Below are 21023 nucleotides of genomic sequence, written 5' to 3' on the forward strand. Positions count from 1 at the left end.
TTTCATGCAGAGTAACTTCTGATACTGGATGGCCTTCCAGATTTACCTTCTTTTTTTAAAAAAAATATTTATTTATTTAAAGGCAGATTTAGAGAGAGAGAGATGGGAGAGAGAGAGAGAGAGAGAAAGAGATCCACTGGTTCAGTCCCCAAATGGCTGCAACAGCTGGGGCTGGGCCAGGCCAAAGCCAGGAACTGGGAACTCCACCCCGGTCTCCTACATGAGCAGCAGGGACCAAAGCACTTGAGCCATCGTCTGCTACTTTTCTAGGTGTGATAGCAAAGAGATGTATTGGAAGTGGAGCAACCAAGACTTGAACCATATGGGATGCCAGTGTCATAGGTGGCAGCTTAATCCACTGGCCACAATGCTGGCCTCCAGATTTAACTTCTTTAGGGAACCATCAATCCTCAAAAACAACTTGTTTCCCCTTCAATTAAATGTGTGTGTGTGTGTGTGAATGAATGTTCATATCTAGTATGAACAAGCCAACTAAATCTGGTGGCTTGATTCCTTGTTTTCCAAATGGTTTGGGGTCAACTGGAAAGGAAAACATGGATTTTCCAAGGATTGGTTCTGGTAGAGGCATAATGTTTTCCATTTGTGCCCTCATCTGCCTTCTGAACTCTCAGTGCGACAATATGCTCTCTCCTAGTGCAACAGCTTCAATTATTAACCCAGAAAGTGCATAGGGAAGAATTTGTCCTGCAGGGCTACAAGCCTGTTTGATCCCAAGACAATACGGGGACTTCAGATGCTTTACAAAAGCAGAGGAGAAAATCTGATGAAGATAAAGTACTGTGTGCCACAGCTTGTTATTCTGAGCAGCACTGAGGCTGCCAGCCCATTAGACTCATTTCTGGTTTTGCCATCAATACTGCCCTAGCAATGGCTTATTTGTAAAAGGAGTAGGTTCTAGGAAATGCATTCATTTATAAAAGATGCCACCACACATATTCTGCAGATAATTGTGTGTTCATGAACTTTACCTGTGACTAAATACATTTCATTCCTTACAGCTGAGCTTCAGTAATTGGTTTTTGCAGCATCAAACACATCCAACAAGGAAAATGCTTGTATGGGAAGCCCAGCTCTCTCCTCACTTTTTGAAATGCCTTTTACAGCAGATAGGAAAATCCATCCAAGCTCTGAGCTGCCAGATCCCAAGGTCAAATCATAAAGAGCTGGCACCTGGGAACCCAAAGGGGAGGAGCAGGTGGCTGCAGAAGAGCTAAGTGACCCTGAGGGTAGCCAGCCAGGGAAGCAAAAAACGAATGACAGTGGGAGGGAGGCAGTGGGAGGGAGGAGGATGACCAGGGTCCCTATAGATGTCAGCCTCAAATTCACAGAACAGGGCAGCTCAGTGTGCTTTGTTTTCCTAGGTCTACCCCCATAGAGGTCTCTTGAAGTGCTTAATAAGCCACCAAACCGTATAGCACAACCCATTCCAGACCCAACTACCATTGGGGATTGAAGAGTCATTATCATGTTATGTCAGATCTGGCCGTGAAAAGAAAATGTGGACTCATCCAGTGGATTGATTAGTTAATTTATTCAGGGGGGAAAAAGAAGGCTAAATGTGCACCATTTGCTTTGGCCTTGAAAGCACTGAATTATACACTTCAACAGTTTGGTTCATTGGGTCCCACATTGCCAGGAAAATTAGACCAGTTGGTGTATCTCTGATATTTATGTGTAAATTTGAGACTAAAATAGGCACTAGGATTCCAAAAATCCATCAGTTGGGGTATGCGAAGTTATCTTATTTTTACCTTCTTGGCCACTTTTAAAAAGAGTTAAGATGTGAGGAAATTCACTCATCCCTCTCCTTTACTCACTCAGATACTTAAAATCTATGGCTTTTTCCCTTCTGCCTGCACTCCCCATTGTGTGAGTATTCAAGTGTCAATCTTCCCCAGTCCCTTTTGTTCATTTAAAAGCATTTTAAAACTTTTCTATCCTGTAGTAAGAGATAAGGGCTAATGAAGGGTCATTTTCTCAGTGCTGTCTGCATTTCACAACTCCATGATTATAGTAGGATGTCACCTATAGAAGCAGGACCAGGAAGATTTCTGGGAGCAGCAGGATTGTTCCCAAGAATCTTGAATCCTCTTATAAAGAGTGTTAGTACCACGTTCAGCCTCTCAGTCTCTTACCTTTACCTTGTTTTGCCTTCATCAGCCATAGGACCTACTGTGTGTTGGGCCACTGTGCTTGGTGCAGAGACTGAAAAATAGAAGAGGCATTTCTTTTAGGCTCCTAATCAGATGGAAGAAGAGATATACAAACAACCAATTATAGTAAAGTTTACTAGGTGTTAAAATAAAACTGTGCTGACGATGCTGGGGAAATCCTCAGAAGGCAATTCTGCCTATTTGGGAGAGAAAACATCAAAGTTGGTAGAGTTTAAGTAGGTAGTTTTGAAAGGAGTAGAAAATTGTCTGGTGGCAAAGGGCATAAACATGGATCTAGCAAATGTAACTCAATCAAAACGTGGATGTTCTTTGATAAGCTGTGCCAAAACCTCCCCCATCTATCACAAAAGCCTGGAGGTTATAGGGCACTCGATATCAGGCAGCTCCCCAGTATAGAGAGTGAAAGACCTTGCAGGCTTTCTCAGAGCACACAGGGAAGACTGTGAATAAAAATGTCAGTCCTGGAGACAGATTCTTCTCTGAGTGCTGTGCAGGCAGATGCACAGTCGCAACCTAGAACCATGCTGGCAGCTCCCTGCTGCTCACCAGATAATAAATGAACATTCATGATTGCATTCCAAACGAATAGTCCAGCACTCCAGAGGTATCACTTCAGACTTGTATTCAATTCCATGTTCAGCACAGAAGATTCTGATGGATTTGGGCATGTGGTGCAAAGGCACAGAAAGAACATCAATTTTTTTTCTCTGTTGATGGTATAAAGGCAAGCCCTATCATCCAGAACCCAGGCTTGAACCCTTGGTATAGTATTTGAGATGGTAGAATGCCATGGTTAAATTTTCAGGCTTTTGGGAGCCAGTGTTACAGTGCAGCAGTTAAGTTAGCTTGCAATGCCTTTGGCATCCATATCAGATTAGCTGCTTATCTTCTGATAGTTTCCTGCTAATACACCTGGGGAGGCAGCAGATGATGGCCAAGTACTTGGCCTCTGCTACCCATGTAGGAGACCTAGATGGAATTTCCTGCCTCTTGGCTTCAGCTTAGCCTGGCCCTGGCTGTTTCAGCCATTTGGGAAGTGAACCAAATATAGAAACTCTCTCTCTCTCTCTCTCTCCCTTCCTTCTTTCTTTCTTTTCTTTTCTTTTCTTTCTTTCTTTTCCTCTCTCTCAACTTTGATGTTCTCCCTTTCAAATAAATAAATACATCTATTTAAAAATGATTGCAGGCTTTCAGAGACAAATGAGCTGGTTCTAATCCCAGTTCTTGGAGTTATTAGACATGTGACTTTGGCAAGTGATTGACATATTTGTGCCCATTCCCTCATCTGTTACAAGGGGGAGATATTATGCCTGTCATATATGACTGTTATAAGGATCAAATCATTTAACGTGTATAAAAACATTCAAGGTTTACCTGGCACATAATAAATTATCTATACATGTTACCTGTTATTATCTTTCCAGTATCTAGGAACAAATTCCCTCTTTCTTACACTTCATTCCAACACTTAGGAATGAAGAGATATGGTAAGTTCCAGGAACCATCACATACATCTCAAACGCACATAGGACCACCCAGGGCAATGACTCCCTTCCCTCCCTGGGATTGGGGAGACTTTTTGGTGGGTTATAATGCATGTATCTTGGATCAGGCAACTCTCTTCTCTGATGCCTGTTGATGGTAAAATGGAGTCATTGTGTCCTCTCTTCTACATGCTTTCAGCATGGGATCTTCCTTAACGCTCTTGTGAAAAGGATTAAAGGGATCCTTAATGTTCCTACAGGGTCCAGACCAACAGGCAAAATTCTGAAAATAATCTATTATAAGGAAGAGTCTGTGTGCAGCCTTGCAGTATGGTCTGGTGTTAGGACTATCAGTAGCTATTTCCATGTAGGTAACAGAAATTGGGACATTAATATGTTCAACCTACTTCACTTCTCCTCCCCAGGACCTAATCTAGGTCCTCATCAATTCTCACAGTCCAATGACTGCTTTACAGCTGTCCAGTTTCCCCATTGCTAGCCTCTCTCCTTTGTAGCCCATTCCCTCCATGCCTCTCCAATTGATTGTCCTAAAGCATTTCTCTGATCACTTCACTTTCCTGCTACAAAACCTTCATGGCTCTTCACTGTTTCATTTACTCATTGGGGCCAGCAGGTATCACAGGTGAGGAAAGTAAATAGACTAAGTGAAACAGGCACAGTGAGGATTTGAAAGCTAGGAAACATGTAACTTCTATAAGGAAATGTGCCTCTTGCCACTTATCTTGATAATGAAGACCTTATGGAGCTATAGTTGGTTTCTTAACCTTAGTCAAGACTGTACAAGAAATAACTTGGGCCAGCACTGTGGCGCAGCAAGTGAAGCCACCACCTGTGATACCAGCATTCCACATGGGCATCAGTTCATGTTCCGCTGCTCCACTTCTGATCTAGCGCCCTGCTAATGACCTAGGGAAAGCAGCAGCAGATAGCCCAAGTGTTTGGGCCCCTGCCCCTCACATGAATGACCCAGATGAAGTTCTGGCTCCTGGCTTTGGCCTGGCCCAGTCCCGGCCATTGCAGCCATCAGGGGAGTGAACTAGCAGATGGATGGTCTCTAGCTCTCCTGTTCTCTCTGTAACTCTGACTTCTATATAAATAAATAAATATTTAAAAAAGAAAAATAAATAACTCACTCAATTCTTTGCTATATGGCAGACAATGCTGCCAGCCAAAGGTTTGTAGTATCGGCACATTGGCTTGATTACTCAGAGATCAAACAGGACAGTGGCTCATGCAAAATGGAAGTATTTATTATTCATATAAATTTATGTAGGCATCATTAATATCATCCATGCTGGTAGGTAGTACCAGGTATGAGGAGTTAGATGGTTCTTCTCTGGAAGTTCAAATGGGGACCCTACTCTCTTCTATCTTGTCCTCAGTAGTTACATTAGCTAGTTTGCATTGCTGTAACAACAAAAAAAAAAAACTGAAGCTATGTACTTCATTTTTTTAAAGTGCTATTTACTGTACTAATAGTTTTGGTCTTAAGGGCCAAATGACACAGCCCTGCTCTTGTGAGGGCCCCTCTGGTTGTAGCATGTCGTGGTGAATGGCATCATGGCAGGAGCATGAGTGAGAGAGAGTGATCGCAGGATGACAGAGGAAACCAGGGAGTGATTCAGGGCTCAGACTCACTGTTTTATAACAATCCTTTTGCAAGAACTAACCAGGGACCCAGAAGAACTAGATTAGTTCCTTCCAAGGACAGCACCTTCGATGACCTAATTATTTCCCAGTGGGCCCTACCTCTCAAAGGTCCCACCACCTGGCAAAAGCACCACACTAAGGACCAAGCTCCTGACAGGAAACCCTTGGGGAACCCCCCAAACAATACCCAAACCATAGCAGCAGTGAGTCTCAAAATTTGGTCCAAGGACTCCTGGAGATCCTCAAGACACTTTTAAGGGTCTGGGAAATCAAAATTATTTTTATAAGAAGACTAAGGCATTATTGCCTTTGTCATTTTCATTTTCTCAGGAGTAGACAGTAGAGTTTTCCAAAAGGTATTAAAAGTAATAAGGGAAAATTTGAATTAACAAGTTTTAAGTACATGTGATGTCTCTCATTCATTTTTTTTTTTTTTTTTTGGACAGGCAGAGTGGATAGTGAGAGAGAGAGACAGAGAGAAAGGTCTTCCTTTTTGCCGTTGGTTCACCCTCCAATGGCTGCCATGGCCAGCGCACTGCGGCCGGTGCACCACGCTGATCCAAAGCCAGGAGTCAGGTGCTTCTCCTGGCCTCCCATGGGGTGCAGGGCCCAAGCACTTGGGCCATCCTCCACTGCACTCCCAGGCCACAGCAGAGAGCTGGCCTGGAAGAGGGGCAACTGGGACAGAATCTGGCGCCCCAACCGGGACTAGAACCTGGTGTGCCGGCGCCGCAAGGCAGAGGATTAGCCTATTGAGCAGCCGCGCCAGCCCTCTCACTCATTTTTTAAGTAACCATTTATTAAGTACTTGTAGAAGTGAAATTTATATTTAGCCAATAAATATGGATGGCACATTTTTAAAGGCAAGGTCTAGCATGTGCTGCTGAATGATACAGTGAGACATGGTCCTTGCCCTTGGTTGGCAGGGCGAGTGCAGCTAATATTCCAGCATAAAGGAGGAAGGCAGCTATCAAACTCTTAGGAACACAATTAACTATCTAATTATAACTGTGATAACGTTAAGAAGAAGGATAGAGCTATAAGAGCAAAACAGAGGGGTAAGGGGAGATCTTAATGTGATTAGTAGGTCTAAGTTAAGATGAACCACTGCAAGGCTGAACAACATTGGTGTTAAGGCTGCATGTTGATTTAAAAATCCTCATTTTGGGATATTATTGATAGCAGTCAGCCCTGTTCAGAGTCTGAGCTAGAAGACCTGGGCAGACAGAATAGGGAGGTTTCAACACCACTGCACCTGACAACTCATCTCATGGAACTAAAATGGGCTTCCTGAGACATGTTTTTGACCCTTGTCTCAATAAAATTATTAATAAAATTTATTCTCTTAGCTATTTTGATCTAAGCAATCAAGTATATGGTTATCCAGCTCATAGCTTTCACCAAAACTGTTAACTAGATAGTGATTTGGGTCAAATAATTTTTATTACATCCCTTTAGTTTAAAAGCAAGATTCTGTTGTTCAGTTTCAGAAGGTGTTATGGGTTCAGTTGTGTGCCCTAAAAAGACATTAGAGTACTGACCCTCAACATCTCAGAACATGACCTTCAACGTAGATAATAAAGTAAAAATGAGGTCATTGGAGTTGACCCTAATCCAATAAGACTGGTATTCTTATACAAAGATAAATCAAAACCCACACATGGGGAGAATACCACATGAGGATAAAAGCACAGATTAGGATGTTACAGCTACAAGCCAAGGAAGATAAAAATTGCCAACATCTACAGAAGCTGGGGTGGAGGCAGGGGAGTGGGGCTTAAACAGAGTCTCTCTCCCAGCCTCCAGAAGGAACTGAGTCTGCCCATACCTTGATCTTGGACTTCTAGCTTCCAGAGTTTTGAGGATATGAATTGCTATTGTTTTAAGTTTTAGTACTTTATGGCAGCCCCCAAAATAATACAGAAGATAAAACAGCTTAAGATGATTTCTCACTCAACTAATAAAAATGACCATGTGCAGAAGAGATGTTATGGTGGGGACTTAAACCTTTGGTGACTAATTTTAATGTGCCACTTTGACTGGGCCTCAGGGTGCCCAGATATTTATTTCAACATTATTCTTGATGAGTCTGCAAGGGTGTCTCTGGGTGAGATTAACATTTGGTGGACTGTCTTCCCTAACAGTGGGTGGGGGGCCACTCATTAAAGCAGCCTGAATAGAACAAAAAAGATAGACTAATGGGCAATTCACTCTGCCTGTCTTCAGGTTGTGAGATTGGTCTTTTGGTACCTTTGATTCAAACTGAAACATTGTGTTTTCCTGACCCTACATTGTGGTGGAATGAGAAGGCCATGCCAAGATGACCACTGGCAAGTGAGCAACAGTTACTGAGGAATGGCTTCGGAACCCACCTGGAAAAGGAGCCTGCCTGGCAACAGGCAGTGATTGGTTAGGGCATAAACCGCCCCTTGACTGGATTGGCTGCCTCGGCTATATAAGCTGCTGCACCAACTGAAATAAACGAGTCTGTAGGCTGTTCGCCTCTAGACAGCTTTCACCCAACTCCTGGTGTCTGTGTCGTGACTCCTCAACTCTTGCCCCCACCATGCTTCTCCTCCCAGAACGAATCCACCTTTTCACTACAGCCTACTGACTTTGGACTTGAACCACACCATCAGCTGTCTGGTTTTCAGGTCTTCATACTTAGAACAAAACTATGCCATCACTCTCCTGGGGCTCCAGATTGCTGATGCACAATCGATGAGCCAGTTTTATACTCTCTCTACCCATTCTTCCCTCTCTGCCTCCCTCCCTCTCTCATTACTTCTGTTTCTGTAGAGAATCCTGACTGACAACATTTCTCATATTAATAAAGTTCTTTTTGTAATATCTACACATGTTGGTGTCACAAAAAAAGGCTTTGTTTGATGTCAAAAAAAAGCAAAGGAGAATCACTCCACTGCAAATCACACATAGTCACACTTCTGTACATTGTTTTGCTTTTCTCTAGTACCCAGACTAAGAAAAAATGCAGGAAGTATAAGTCTCTTTATGGTTCCATTTGTCTGTGCTCAAATTCCTGTCAGGAGTATAATGGCTGGCACACATTAATATATTACTGCTGCCTCACAATAAACATGTTATACTAAACAAGCATAACTGAGCTTCCAAAGGGAGAAAAAGCAATTCTTTGTACACATTAAAATGTGCCTGATGAAATGTGCCTTTCTTTTGCTACTTTGGCATTGTCACTCTGGAATCAGTAATACTCCTTAACAAGGTACTTTCTTTGAGATTGAACCTCAGAAAATTGTAAACCATCATAAAATGTATACCATGTAGTCATCTACAAAAAGCAGATAAAATATCAACAGACCTGGTAACTATTCAATCTGCTGTGTCCCTTCCATGGCCTGTTCAACATTCACACTCTGGAAGATTCATAACTCATGTGATGCATAACTGCTTGTGTCGCTGAAGCCTAAGTTGATTTAACACAAACAGGAAGTCAGTAAGTCATTGGAATGGTATTGGGAGGATAACTGGCTAAAGACGACACAGAGGTCACAGTCAAGAGGAGGTAGTTTGGCACAGTGGGACAAGCGTGAGCACAGGGATAAAGCTATTTGAGTTTTAGTCTTAACTCTAAGCTAGCAAGTTGTGTGGAATGCAGTTTGTGAGCTTCACTCACTTTAAGCACAACTTTCTTCCTATGTGAACAGATATGACTGGAGCATAGAGTTTCTCAAATTCTTGACTTTTTGTTGTAATGCTCTCCTGACTCTAAGTGAAGTTTTTATAAGTTATGATATCCATAGTTTTGAAGATGCGAGCAACGGGAAAATTTTTCAATTTAATAATTGTGTTTTTCCATGCCTTCTTTTATTCACAAATATTTGTTGTGTGTCTATCTGTTAAGTGTAGCTCCTATTTTGCTTGGGAAAACTTAATTACTTACTGCATGAGTAATCTATGTTATCTCAAAAGTTTGACCCAATTCTTGTTGGTAATTAAGAGTGTGGATAAGAAAGCATTTGTCTACCTGTAGCCACATTTATGTGGAATTCCAGAAATATTCCTTGAACAGATAAACAGACTTATGCTAGAGTCTGTACAGTTTGGGAAAATTTCTTTCTCCACCTTTCCAGTCAAAACTGAAAATCTACAGTGGATTCTTAGCCTAGTGGTTAAGCTGCCAGTGAAGATGCCTACTTCTCATATCAGAGTTCTTGGGTTTGATTCCTGACCCTCAATTCCAGATTCCTGCTAATTCAGACCCTAGGAGGCAGGAGTTATGGCTCAAGCAATTGGATTCTTGTCATCCACATGGAATACCTGGATTGAATTCCCGGATCCTGACTTCAGCCTTGGCCAAATACAGCATTTGGGCAGGGAGCCAATAGATAGGAGCTTTCCATGTCTCTGTGCTAAATAAATAAATAAATACATATTCTTCATAACTGAAAATCTTCACTTTTCATTTTCACTTTCATCAAATGAAGAGTGTCACTGGGATATTCTTTATTCCCTAAAGTGTTATATATTGGTTTTATTCTAAGCCTCAATAATTGGTACACAGTTTGAGTTCTACAATGAAAATAATTGTTGGCCATACACCTTTTTAAGATAAGTAAAAGAGGTGAATATTGACAAGATACACTTGGAAATATTATTCCTAGCCAAGATTGCAGGGATAAGAGAGAAAGAAGGTACACATTTGGGAATGTAGCAGTAACAATTGGGTGAATGCCTTCACTACACAACAGTATTTCCCAACAGTTAGTTTGAGCATTTGATAAAGTTTAGAAATATGCTATTTATGTGTTGACTTTTCAACTATTAATATAATTAGAAAACATAGTATTTCTTTTGGAAATGTAGAATTTTACAGCCTTCACTTTATGGCATCATTTTTACAGGAACAATTGCAAGTTTTTAGTATTAAGAAAGTATTTTCTGACAGATTTACCATGGAAATAGTACCTAGAGAAGCATGTGGAGTAAAGAAATTCTCCAAGAAATCATCAAATGTATCTAGGACAAGAAAAAAATTAAGTGAACACTTCTTATTTTTTCTCTTGCTTTTGGTTTGCTTATAGGCATTCTAATTCAACTCCATTTCTGTGACACCCAATGGCATAGGTTTACCGTAAAAGCTGAACATGTACTTAATTTTAAACATATGGCTCTTCTCCAGACACACTTCCAAATTATAGAGCATTTGGGCCCTTATGTCCTGTCCCTGTTCAATCAAAAAGAAAGCATTTATATAAGACAGTTTCCCAATTTTTACCCTAATTATTCATTTTCACATCCCCAAAGGCATTTGGCAACAGAGAGATGTAATGCGTTTTCACATTAACCCATTTTAAAAACACTTAAGGAGACAACGTGAAGTCACCTAATCCCCATATCAGTGCTATCAACTAATGATGTCTCTCTGGGTTCTTGCTTTAGAAGGGAAAACATTTGGTTCATTTTGTGAAGGAAACAAACTAAGTACTTGCCTTGTCTGCACTGCTTTTTATCCCTATAAGAGTGCATTGACCAATGGCAAGGGTTCATTGGTAAATGAGAGGAAGAAGGCAACTCTAGGATTGCTAAGAAAATTTCCATTCTTTTTTTTTTTTTTTTTTTTTACAGGTAGAGTTTTTGACAGTGAGAGAGAGAAAGACTGAGAGAAAGGTCTTTGTTCCATTGGATCACTCCACAAATGGCTGCTACGGCCAGCGCTGCACTGATCCAAAGCCAGGAGCCAGGTGCCTCTTCCTGGTCTCCCATGCGGGTGCAGGGGCCCAAGCACTTGGGCCATCCTCCACTGCACTCCTGGGCCATAGCAGAGAGCTGGCCTGGAAGAGGAGCAATCGGGACAGAATCCGGCACCTATACGGGATGCCAGTGCCACAGGTGGAGGATTAACCAAGTGAGCCATGGCGCCGGCCCCAAAATTTCCATTCTTGATGAGGAAGCCAGACACTATTTCCTGACCATGGACAGTCTACCTCTAAAAGTAAACACTTTCATTTTAAAACGTTAACTTAAAAACAAAACAAAAAACAAAAAAACAAAACCTTTTCCTATTTTTCCACTATTACCCAAATATACATCCCAAAACCTGACAGCAAGTTCTACTGAGGAAAACTCCTGAAAGACCCTCCCCACAGACAGAATCAGAAGATATAGATTATTCTTCCTCATTCCTGCAGAAAGACAGAATAATGTGTGAAGGAGGGCAGAGGGGTCGGCTTTGCCACCTATCTCTTTGGACCCTATCTCTGCTACTTCCTCACTTTAGCAACATAGACAGTTATCCAATGTGCTAAACCTTGGTTTTCTCCTTTGCAGAGAAACACCCAGCTGTAGAGGTTATTGTGAGGATTAAATAGGTGTACTTGGAGTAAACTTGCAGTAAATGGTAGGTATTATTATTATTTATTGTAGAAGACATTAAATCCAGATGGGATTGTAGAGGAATAGTCAGCATTTCCGTGACAACACCCCTGTATTATTTCATTAAGCTTTTCTAGTTGTATAGAGTATAACTACATCGACCACAGAGTTTTAAGCCTGAGCTCTTCACTGCACCATTGCTTATGCCAACCTCACAGCCTGCAGCACTGTCCCAAAGTTGTTTGGTTTAGGTCTTTGTGTTGGAAATCTCTAGACACTAAGGGATGATGTGTTGACTCTGAAAACAGCTTGACCATCAACAATTTAGCAAACATAAAATAGTCATAAAGCAGTGTTTCTGTGGGCTATTATATTGTCAGTGTTCATGGAGGCCAAATAAATTATGGGAGTGCCACAATGTTGGGCAGTAAAATCTGGATAGCTAATCAGCTAGACCAGCCTGTAGAGCTGCATGGGTAACAAAGAATCATTCTTTCTACATGAAGCAAATCTGATAAGCACTTTCAGAGTTCTGGCAAGAGACACATAAAACAATCCAGGAAATCAAATGCTCATCCCTGTTCCCATTTACTGTTTTAAGCAAGTTCTTGCTCGGCTCATTTGGGGATGTAGGCGCTATTTGGCCAACAGATGTCATTGATTTAAGGGAGGAGGCCATTGATCTAAACAAGCTTTTCTTGGAATCATTTTTAAAAGATTATCACCAAAACTACACATAATATGCAAATGTGGTTTTACCATTCCTATCTCTCTAGGTTGAGACCTATTGTGTCGGCCCAAGCTCCCCACTCAAGTTCTCAGCCAGCATTTCTGTGGTACCTAAAGTGCTCTATGTTCCAAAATGTCCTAGCATCCCCCGAAATCACCACTCTTATTAAAAAGCTCATCTCTATCAGGGACTGGGGGAGACTGAAGCGCTCACCTGGACTCACAATAACATATTAATGACTGACAGTCCTTTGCACGCTACCACAGTTCCTGTGTTTTAAAAGATAATCTCCCTTAAGTTAAATACATTCATAATTGATGGAATTTCAGGCTGAGTCAAAACTGGAAATAAAAAACTGCAGAATGGAGCTTCTTTGGTTAGTTTCTCTAACTTGTTGTATCACAGTTTTCCCCGTGTTTTTACTTAAAAAATCATTGGCTCATTCATCAACAAGTCTTTACGGGAAGTCTAATAATAATAATATCTTCATTACTGTACTATAGCCAGATACATTGGCAAACAAAACAAAGATCTCACCCTTGGGGAACAGCACAAGAGAATGTCTATTAAATATAATGAGCTGATTGTACAGACTATTAGGAGGTGATACATGCTTTGGGAGAAGAAATAGAAGCCAAGAAAGGAATCAGGAGGGTTGGGTGTGTGAGCTGAAGGTTACACTTTAAATGTGTAATTCAGGAAGACTGTTGAAGAAGTGACTTTGTGTAAAGACTTGAAAAAGGAGAGGGAATTAGCCACAGAGATCTGGAAGCAGCTGTCATGGAAGAAATGGCTAAAGCCATGTGAGTGTGTTAGAGTAACAGCAAGGAGGACAATGTGGCAGAGTAGGGGGAGCAGAGAGCACAGCTTAGGAGATGAGGTTATGAAGGTAACTGGGAGCGAGACCCCTTAAGGATCCTCTCTCCTCCCCCGTCATGTCCAGCACAATAAGGTGGTGTTAGCCAAAGACAAAACTGGAGAAAGGGGGACAGAGGATACAACTTACAAAATAATTTTTGGTAGATGGAGAACTATTGTATTCTCTCAAGGTCAGTCCAAGGTAATAAAAAGCCTTATATTCACATAAGACAAGAAAGATGAAAAACAGTAAAAACTTACAGTCCCATCCTCACATGTTCTGAGATAGGTGAACAACACATTTGGCTTTGGGAGGGAGAGAAGTGTTTTTATGTTCTTACAATTGTATTTACAAAATTCATGAAATCTGTTCTCTTTATCTTAACAAAAGAAAAGAATGTGTTTGAAGAAAAGGTCATCATAGTTTAGAACTTGACTCTCCTTCCTCATCTTGGATGGACCTTGGCAAAGAGCCCCTTTGAGGCTGACTTCTCATAGACTCATAGACATCAATCACAAATTCAAGGACAAGGAATGACTATGGAGCATCAGCCTCAATGATCTTCAACACGGAAATCAGATATAGATTTGGCCCAGTCATTGTTGAAAAACTAATCACTTCTCTGTAGCTGAGGGTCTCAAGGTGACTTGGTAAAACTTTACAAAAAATGTCTACAGTGGATTCCAGACCAGGTATCTATGGCTTGACATTTTGAGATCACCTTAAATTTTATACAGTTCTTTGTATGACTAAAAACTTCAGAAACATGACCTCTGGCCCCACTCAGAAAACTGTCAGATCTCATATTTGCATATCTTTCTCCTTTAACAGTAAGGAAATTTATTTCACTGGAGAGTATAAGAAAAACAAGGCTGGGAGTTAGAAGTCTGAGTTCCCAGGAAGATTTCCGAGAGATTAGATCAGCTGATCTCTAAAATCCTATGATCTGTTAAAAAATACATTCAATGAGTCTAAATGTAAGGGAATTAGCATAAATTATCCATGACATTCATTCAATAATTATTGCATAATTACTGTAAGCTGAGTCCTATGTATATGGTTGTGAATAAAATAGACATGAAGTTCTTGTCTTCATGATTTAGTCCTCTTCACAAGTGTCAATTCTGAGCGGTCAAGGTTGTCTCGATTGCTGTGTTGAAAAAGTTTGAGGCTCAATGAAGATAAGAGCTGTGATTGATAAGACAGTCAGGAAGAAATGCAAAGTCTCCTACGAATGAAGTGTGAGACACTGAAGATATTCTTTCAAAAAGACAGCACTGAACTAATTCCTGCAACTCAGAAGGCCCTACAACAAATTGTTCAGTAATAAATCACTGTTTAAAAACAGGTTCTGGGGGCTGGTGCTGTGGCGCAGCGGGTTAATGCCCTGGCCTAAAGCGCTGGCATCCCATATAGACGCCAATTTTAGTCCGGGCAGCTCTACTTCCGATCCAGCTCTCTGCTATGGCCTGGGAAAGCAGTAGAAGATAGCCCAAGTCCTTGGGCCCCTGAACCTGCATGGGAGACCGGGAGGAGGCTACTGGCTCCTGGCTTCAGATTGGCGCAGCTCCGCCCCTTTGCGGCCAATTGGAGAGTGAACCATCAGATGGAAGATCTCTCTCTCTCTCTCTCTCTCTCTCTGACTCTCCTCTCTCTGTGTAACTCTAACTTTCAAATAAATAAATAAATCTTTGCAAAAAAAAAACATGTTCTGGAATTGTGGCATAGTGGATTAATCAGTTGCTGGCAGTGCTCGCTTTCCATTTGGGCACTGGTTCAAGTCCTGGCTGCTTCACTTCTGATCCAGCTCCCTGCTAATACTCTGGGGAAGCTGCAGAAGACATTCCAAGTGCTTGGGCTCCTGTACCCACATGGGAGGCCAGGAAGAAGCTCCTGGATCTTGATTTGGCTTGGCCCAGTCCCAACTGTAACGACCATCTGGGGAGTGAACAAGTGGATGGAAGATTCTCTCTCTCTCTTCTTCCTCTCTCCCTCTCTCACTCTCCCTTTCTCCTTTTCCTTCTCTCTCCCTCTCTTTCTCTGTAACTCTGCTTTTCAAATAAATAAAATAAATCTTAAAAAAAAACCCAGGTTCCTAATATTCCTAATACAAGGCAAAGAGCTATATAACATGAGGGATAGAAAGGATTTGGACTCAAAGGTGATCCCTGCGGTAATGTATTAATCATATCCATCTCTACACCTAGAAAGCTACTTATGAAGAAAGGAGGGTTACTTGGCTCATGCTTTAGGCAGTTCAGAGTCTAAGGTCAGAAATGTCTCCTTAATTTGTCTACCTGGTGAGGCCAGAGGCCAGCACTGGTGGAGCACATGTGAAGAAAGTTGACATGGCAAGACAGGAAGCAGAGAGAGTAGATGCGCACAACTCAGATTTTATAACCAACCCTCAATGAGAACTTCTTCTGAGAGCATGCTCTCAATGACCCAAGGATCTTCTGCTAGGCCCACCTCCAAGACACCACAATTAGATTAAGTGTCTACCGTCTTGGCACCATTAACTCATAACCTTGGGATTAAACCATCTGTGTGAATTCAGGAGCCATATATATTCAAATAGCATTCCACTTGTGGCTCCCTGAAACTCCTTCTCACAAACAACACACGATCATGCCATCCCTAATAGTCCAAAGTCTTAACTCACTCCAACATTAATTCAAATGTCCAAAGTCTCATCTGAGAATCAACAAACTCCAGCTATGAGCCTATACAATCTCAAGTTGTATACTTCCAAAATACAATGGTAGGATGGACACAGAATATATACTTCCATTGCAAAAAGAAGGAGAAAAGAAAACAGAGGCCAGCGTCGCGGCTCACTAGGCTAATCCTCTGCCTGCGGTGCCGGCACCCCAGGTTCCAGTCCCGGTTGGGGTGCCGGATTCTGTCCTGGTTGCTCCTCTTCCAGTCCAGCTCTCTGCTGTGGCCTGGGGAAGGCAGTGGAGGATGGCCCAAGTGCTTGGGCCCTGCACCTGCATGGGAGACCAGGAGAAGCACCTGGCTCCTGGCTTTGGATCGACGCAGCGCCAGCTGTAGCAGCCATTTGGGGGGGGTGAACCAACGGAAAAAGGAAGACCTCTCTCTCTCTCACTAACTCTGCCTGAAAAAGAAAGAAAGAAAGAAAGAAAGAAAGAAAGAAAGAAAGAAAGAAAGAAAGAAAGAAAGAAAGAAAGAAAGAAAGAAAGAAAATGGAAAGCGTTAAGTGGATGAAATCAAACAGAAACCTAACAGGGTGAGCCTGAACTCCAAAAGCTCCATGACCGATCTGGGGAAGTCTGTGGTGGTGGATGAGCTCCACCGAGCTTGGGCAGCCTCATCCCTATGGTTTTGTTGTTCACAGCTCATCCTTCAGTTCACAGAGGTTGGAGTCCTGGCAGCCCCATAGGGCAGTGCCCCGGTGGAGATCTTTAGCAGTGCCAAACCCCCATTTCCACTTGGCATCACTCTCGTTGCTTTGCTCCTGTAGCAGGGCTCTGTCTGGGCCCCATGTTGTTCAGTACATCCTTTGAAATCTAGGTTGAGGCCTCCATTTCTCCATGACTCTGTTGCTTCCTACCACATGGCTTTTCTCCAGGGCTGCACACTGACTTCCGTGGCTTTCCCAGGCTTTCCCAGGCTTTCCCAGCACATTGTGTTGGGCATCGCCTAAAACCTCCATTACAATATGGCGCCTGGCGGATGTTCGAGGGGCGAGTCTGCGGCTGCTGCGGTTAAGCTACGTGAGATCAGACCACCGGCAGGGATAGGTCCGCTTTAGTTCCAGACACGTGAACAGTGCGTGATCCCTATACTTTGCTTAAGATGCCCCTGTGCGTGCTCCACCCACGCCTGCATGACCTTTTCGCTGATTGGCTCCCCTACTGCGCGTGGCTTTTGTAAGCCTTTTAAGCCTGTGCACTTCCCCAATAAAGTAGTTCCTGCCTTGACAGAACTCACAGGTGTTTGTGGTGTGTCTGACTCATCGACCTTACCTCTCCCATTCGCCTTGTCGGGGAGTGTCTGTACTGTCCCCTGCTGGTCAGGGGTCAGCCTCAGGCTTAAGACCCCCCAACACATTGCTTGCAGCTTTGCTCAGCACGTGTCCCATGGTGCCAATACTTCTATCTTCCTGGGATTGTTGTATTCTGTTTGTGGCGAGCTGCTTCCCCTGTCCTGCAGATGTGTTACTCAGTATGGAAATACAGAGAACAGTCCGAAAGAGAGTGCAAATGCGAGATCACTTGCAATAAGCAACAGAAGCTCCCTCTTGTGGGAGAGGGACCCCAGAGCAGGGAATCTGTTGCCTCTGTGGGGCTGGTCTCTTTCGTGTTACTCTTTCTCCCTCTTCTCTTTTTTGTGACCTACTGGCCCCTCGTCCAACGCATGCACTAGGGGGTGTATTTGGATGGGCTCCTCTGCCTCTGTTCCCGAGTGCAAAATGGATCAGTAACTGGATCCCCCTCAACTCAGTGTACCTGCAGGAAGGGTGGGTAGGTGGTTAATATCTTCCCATGCCCCATATGCTTATCTTAGGTGCCGCATCACTCCTCTTCCTCCCTGTATTCTGTTCAAAATTGTGTTTTCTTATATTTTGCTTTTCCCTGGAGGAGTGGAATTTTCCCAGAATTTGCCCGAAGTCCAGTCTTCTTCTTTAACCCTGCCTCAGGATCCCTCTTTCTCTACAGGGTCTCTGCTGCATATTCACCAGGCAACAATCCACTAGGGATTCCATACTGGAGTTTCAACCCTGCAGGACAGCTCTCACTAGCCTCTTGGGTTTTCCTTTTACCTGCACCAAACTCTGTAGCTAGCGGTTCTTCCACCCACTCTCCTGTCTCAAACTTGCCTTTTCTTTTCTCTTCTGGCCAGGCGGTGAGTTTTCCAAAAAATTCTGCTCTGCTCCTTTTTGCTCCTGATTCTCACCGTACAAGTGATGAAAAGCCACAAATAATACCCGAACTGCAACCTACATGTTTTGCTCTTTCAAAATCTCACTATCAGAAAATCCACCTGCAAGATACCATAATTAAATTAATTTCCACCCTTTCACTGCCATCAACCTATCATCATGGGATTTAATCACAGCAGGTAGTAAGGAGTATCCAGGTCATGCTACAAGGAGAAGTTCAACTTCATTCTACATACCATGCTAGTACCAAGAAGTCCAAGAAAAATGGCCTGATCTCTTCTAAGATTACGTAGTGATGGACGAGTCAATCCCCTTCTCTTTTAATCTACAGTAGAGTATCATTCTCTGTTTCACAGCTCCTGGCTCATCTTTTCAGCAATTTGCGACTTAAAGTCTACTTATCTGTCAATCACTCCTCGATTCATTTTGCAGAGCTGACTGTGGTGCTATCACAGTCTTCCTTCTCCTAATGCATTTAGTAGTTGTTGTGGCTTTGAAAGGCTGCCAACACAGAGGAACAGCTGAAAATGGTACTAGCCTGCCAGACTGTCCTTGTCTCAATCCGCCTGCAACTACAATTTGCAATTTTTATAGCCTGGATTTTTTGCTAGTTTGACTGCAATCATTGGTTTCCAACAATATACTTCTCCCAGTGGAGTTTTCTTTTTCTTTCTTTCTTTTTTTTTTTTTTTTGCCAGTTATATTATTGGATTTTCCAGTAAATGTTGAGTAAAGGTCTATACCAAATCATTTAACATTTTCCAAGCTTCATTTGAAACAACTCCCATAAGAATATTACACTCTATCGGTGAGTTGAAAGGCAAGCTAATAACATAATAACGAAGGGAAAAATGAGGATTTAATTAGCAGGCAATGCGGCATGGTAGGCAGACACATGTAAATCCAGATTCTGGTACTGCTGTTTACTAGTTCTGTGACTTGATAAGTTGTCTAACCTCTCTGAAGTTCATTTCCTTTATCTGTAATTTTTTTTTAAAGATTTATTTATTTATTTGAAAGTCTGAGTTACACAGAGAAGAGTCAGAGAGAGAGAGAGAGGTCCTCCATCCGATGGTTCACTCCCCAGATGGCCTCAACGGGCGGAGCTGTGCCTATCTGAAGCCAGGAGCCAGGAGCTTCTTCCAGGTCTCCCACGTGGGTGTAGGGGCCCAAGGACTTAGGCCATCTTCCACTGCTTTCCCAGGTCATAGCAGAGAGCTGGATCGGAAGAGGAGCAGCCAGGACTAGAACCGGCACTCATATGGGATGCTGGCGCTTCAGGCCAGGGCATTAACCCACTGCACCACAGCGCCAGCCCCTATCTGTAATTTGAACATAGACAAATCTCCCTTGCATAATTATAATAAGCACAAAATATATAAAATATATGAAAAGCACCTGTAACATAATAGGCACTTTTGTCACTAATTTTAGTAATGTTAATAATTTAATACTTTTAGTTAATAATTTAATAATTTCAGTCAGTTGATTATTATAAACTATTCTCAAAATGAAAATGCCAGAAATACCAGAAATACTGCATTTTTCAGGATTTGGGTTCTGGCATTGATCCTAAGCGTCAGTGATGTTGCTGACATTGCTTTGCCCACACGTGGCAGGATAAGTGGGTGGGATCATTTGTCAGGTGTGTTCTTCCTTACCTCCCTCCCTCAAGCATCAGCTGCCCACCATCTAGCCATTCATAGCAACTCACGGCCTTGGCCACACCCCAAAAAAGAGGAAAGCCCCAAGCCGAACTGACAGTCACCGATAATATCCGCACAGGCAGCTTGGAGGCTGAGGGAAAGCCTTGTGCCTAGGCTTGCCTGGAACCAGAGCAGTGATGCCAACGCTCTCTCCTTCCCTCTCATCCCACTCAGCTCCAGGAAGTGTGGGGGTGGGGGAAGCAGAATGCATTAGAACTCTGTTAAGGAGCTATTTCCCTACATCTTTCTTAAAACTTCCATTAGGATGGGCCAGTCTCTCCCCGTTCTAATCTTTGGTAAAAACAAAACATCCTAATTAGACGGCTGGATTTCTAAAACCTAACTCAAAAGCCCAACTGTTCCAGCTGAGTGGCTGGGCCAGTTCAGTGAAGCAGCCACCTCTTCGTTCATTGCTCTACTCAATTAGGCCCCTAGACTGTTCCTGTTGGAAAGGAAGTTAATGATCAACTAATTAATGCCCTTAAATCTGAAAATGAGTACACTGAGGCTTAGTGAAGAGAAATGAAACTGGAGTGAGGTCACATAGTCAGCAGGAAAGTTTCAGCACAGGGCACTTTTTGGTTTTCCATATGCTTGCCACAGAACATAACTAGTTTACCCTTGTATTTAAATTAGCTGTTCTTTAAAAGCCTATTTGAAACAATGATGCAGATAGAAACTGCTCCTTCTCATACAACTATGTCTGATTCTTTATTATTTAGCTCCTTGGATTTGGGAGCCATATCACAAGAAGGTCTAATAAACCTGAATGTTAGCCACAAATCATTAAATGAAAATCAAGGGCAGAATTTATGGCACAGAGGCAGGGTCACCATGAAGAATCCTCAGCACCCCTTCCTTCCAGACTCTGGACCTAATTTTCTACCCAAAACTTGGAGTTAAAATTTTCTACCCAAAATTGTAGTAATTTTCTACCCCAAACTTGAAAAATACCTACCCCAAATTGCATAAACTTCAGGCTCCACAAAGCCTGGATTTGACCTTGGAGTAAGGCAGTGTGGTGTAGCAGAAATGCTTTGGAGTCAGACTTAGGTTCAAATCCCCTCCACCACCTACTAGCTGCTAAACTTGGGAGATTTACTGAAGAGCCTGTCCATTTG

The 21023-nt window shown here is 42.5% G+C and overlaps 1 protein-coding gene across 1 annotated transcript in view; it reads right to left on the reverse strand.

Annotated features, from left to right (window-relative positions):
• Window positions 1-2171: 2171 nt before the first annotated feature.
• Window positions 2172-21023, reverse strand: part of STK39 (serine/threonine kinase 39) — a 357460-nt gene continuing 338608 nt past the window's right edge. Inside the window, exon 18 of the mRNA XM_062187583.1 lies at window positions 2172-2226. Coding sequence (XP_062043567.1) covers window positions 2191-2226 — 36 coding nt within the window. The 3' untranslated portion in view covers window positions 2172-2190. The remainder of the gene's footprint in view (window positions 2227-21023) is intronic.

Source organism: Lepus europaeus, chromosome 1, assembly GCF_033115175.1.
Source record: "Lepus europaeus isolate LE1 chromosome 1, mLepTim1.pri, whole genome shotgun sequence".
Taxonomy (NCBI): Eukaryota; Metazoa; Chordata; class Mammalia; order Lagomorpha; family Leporidae; genus Lepus; species Lepus europaeus.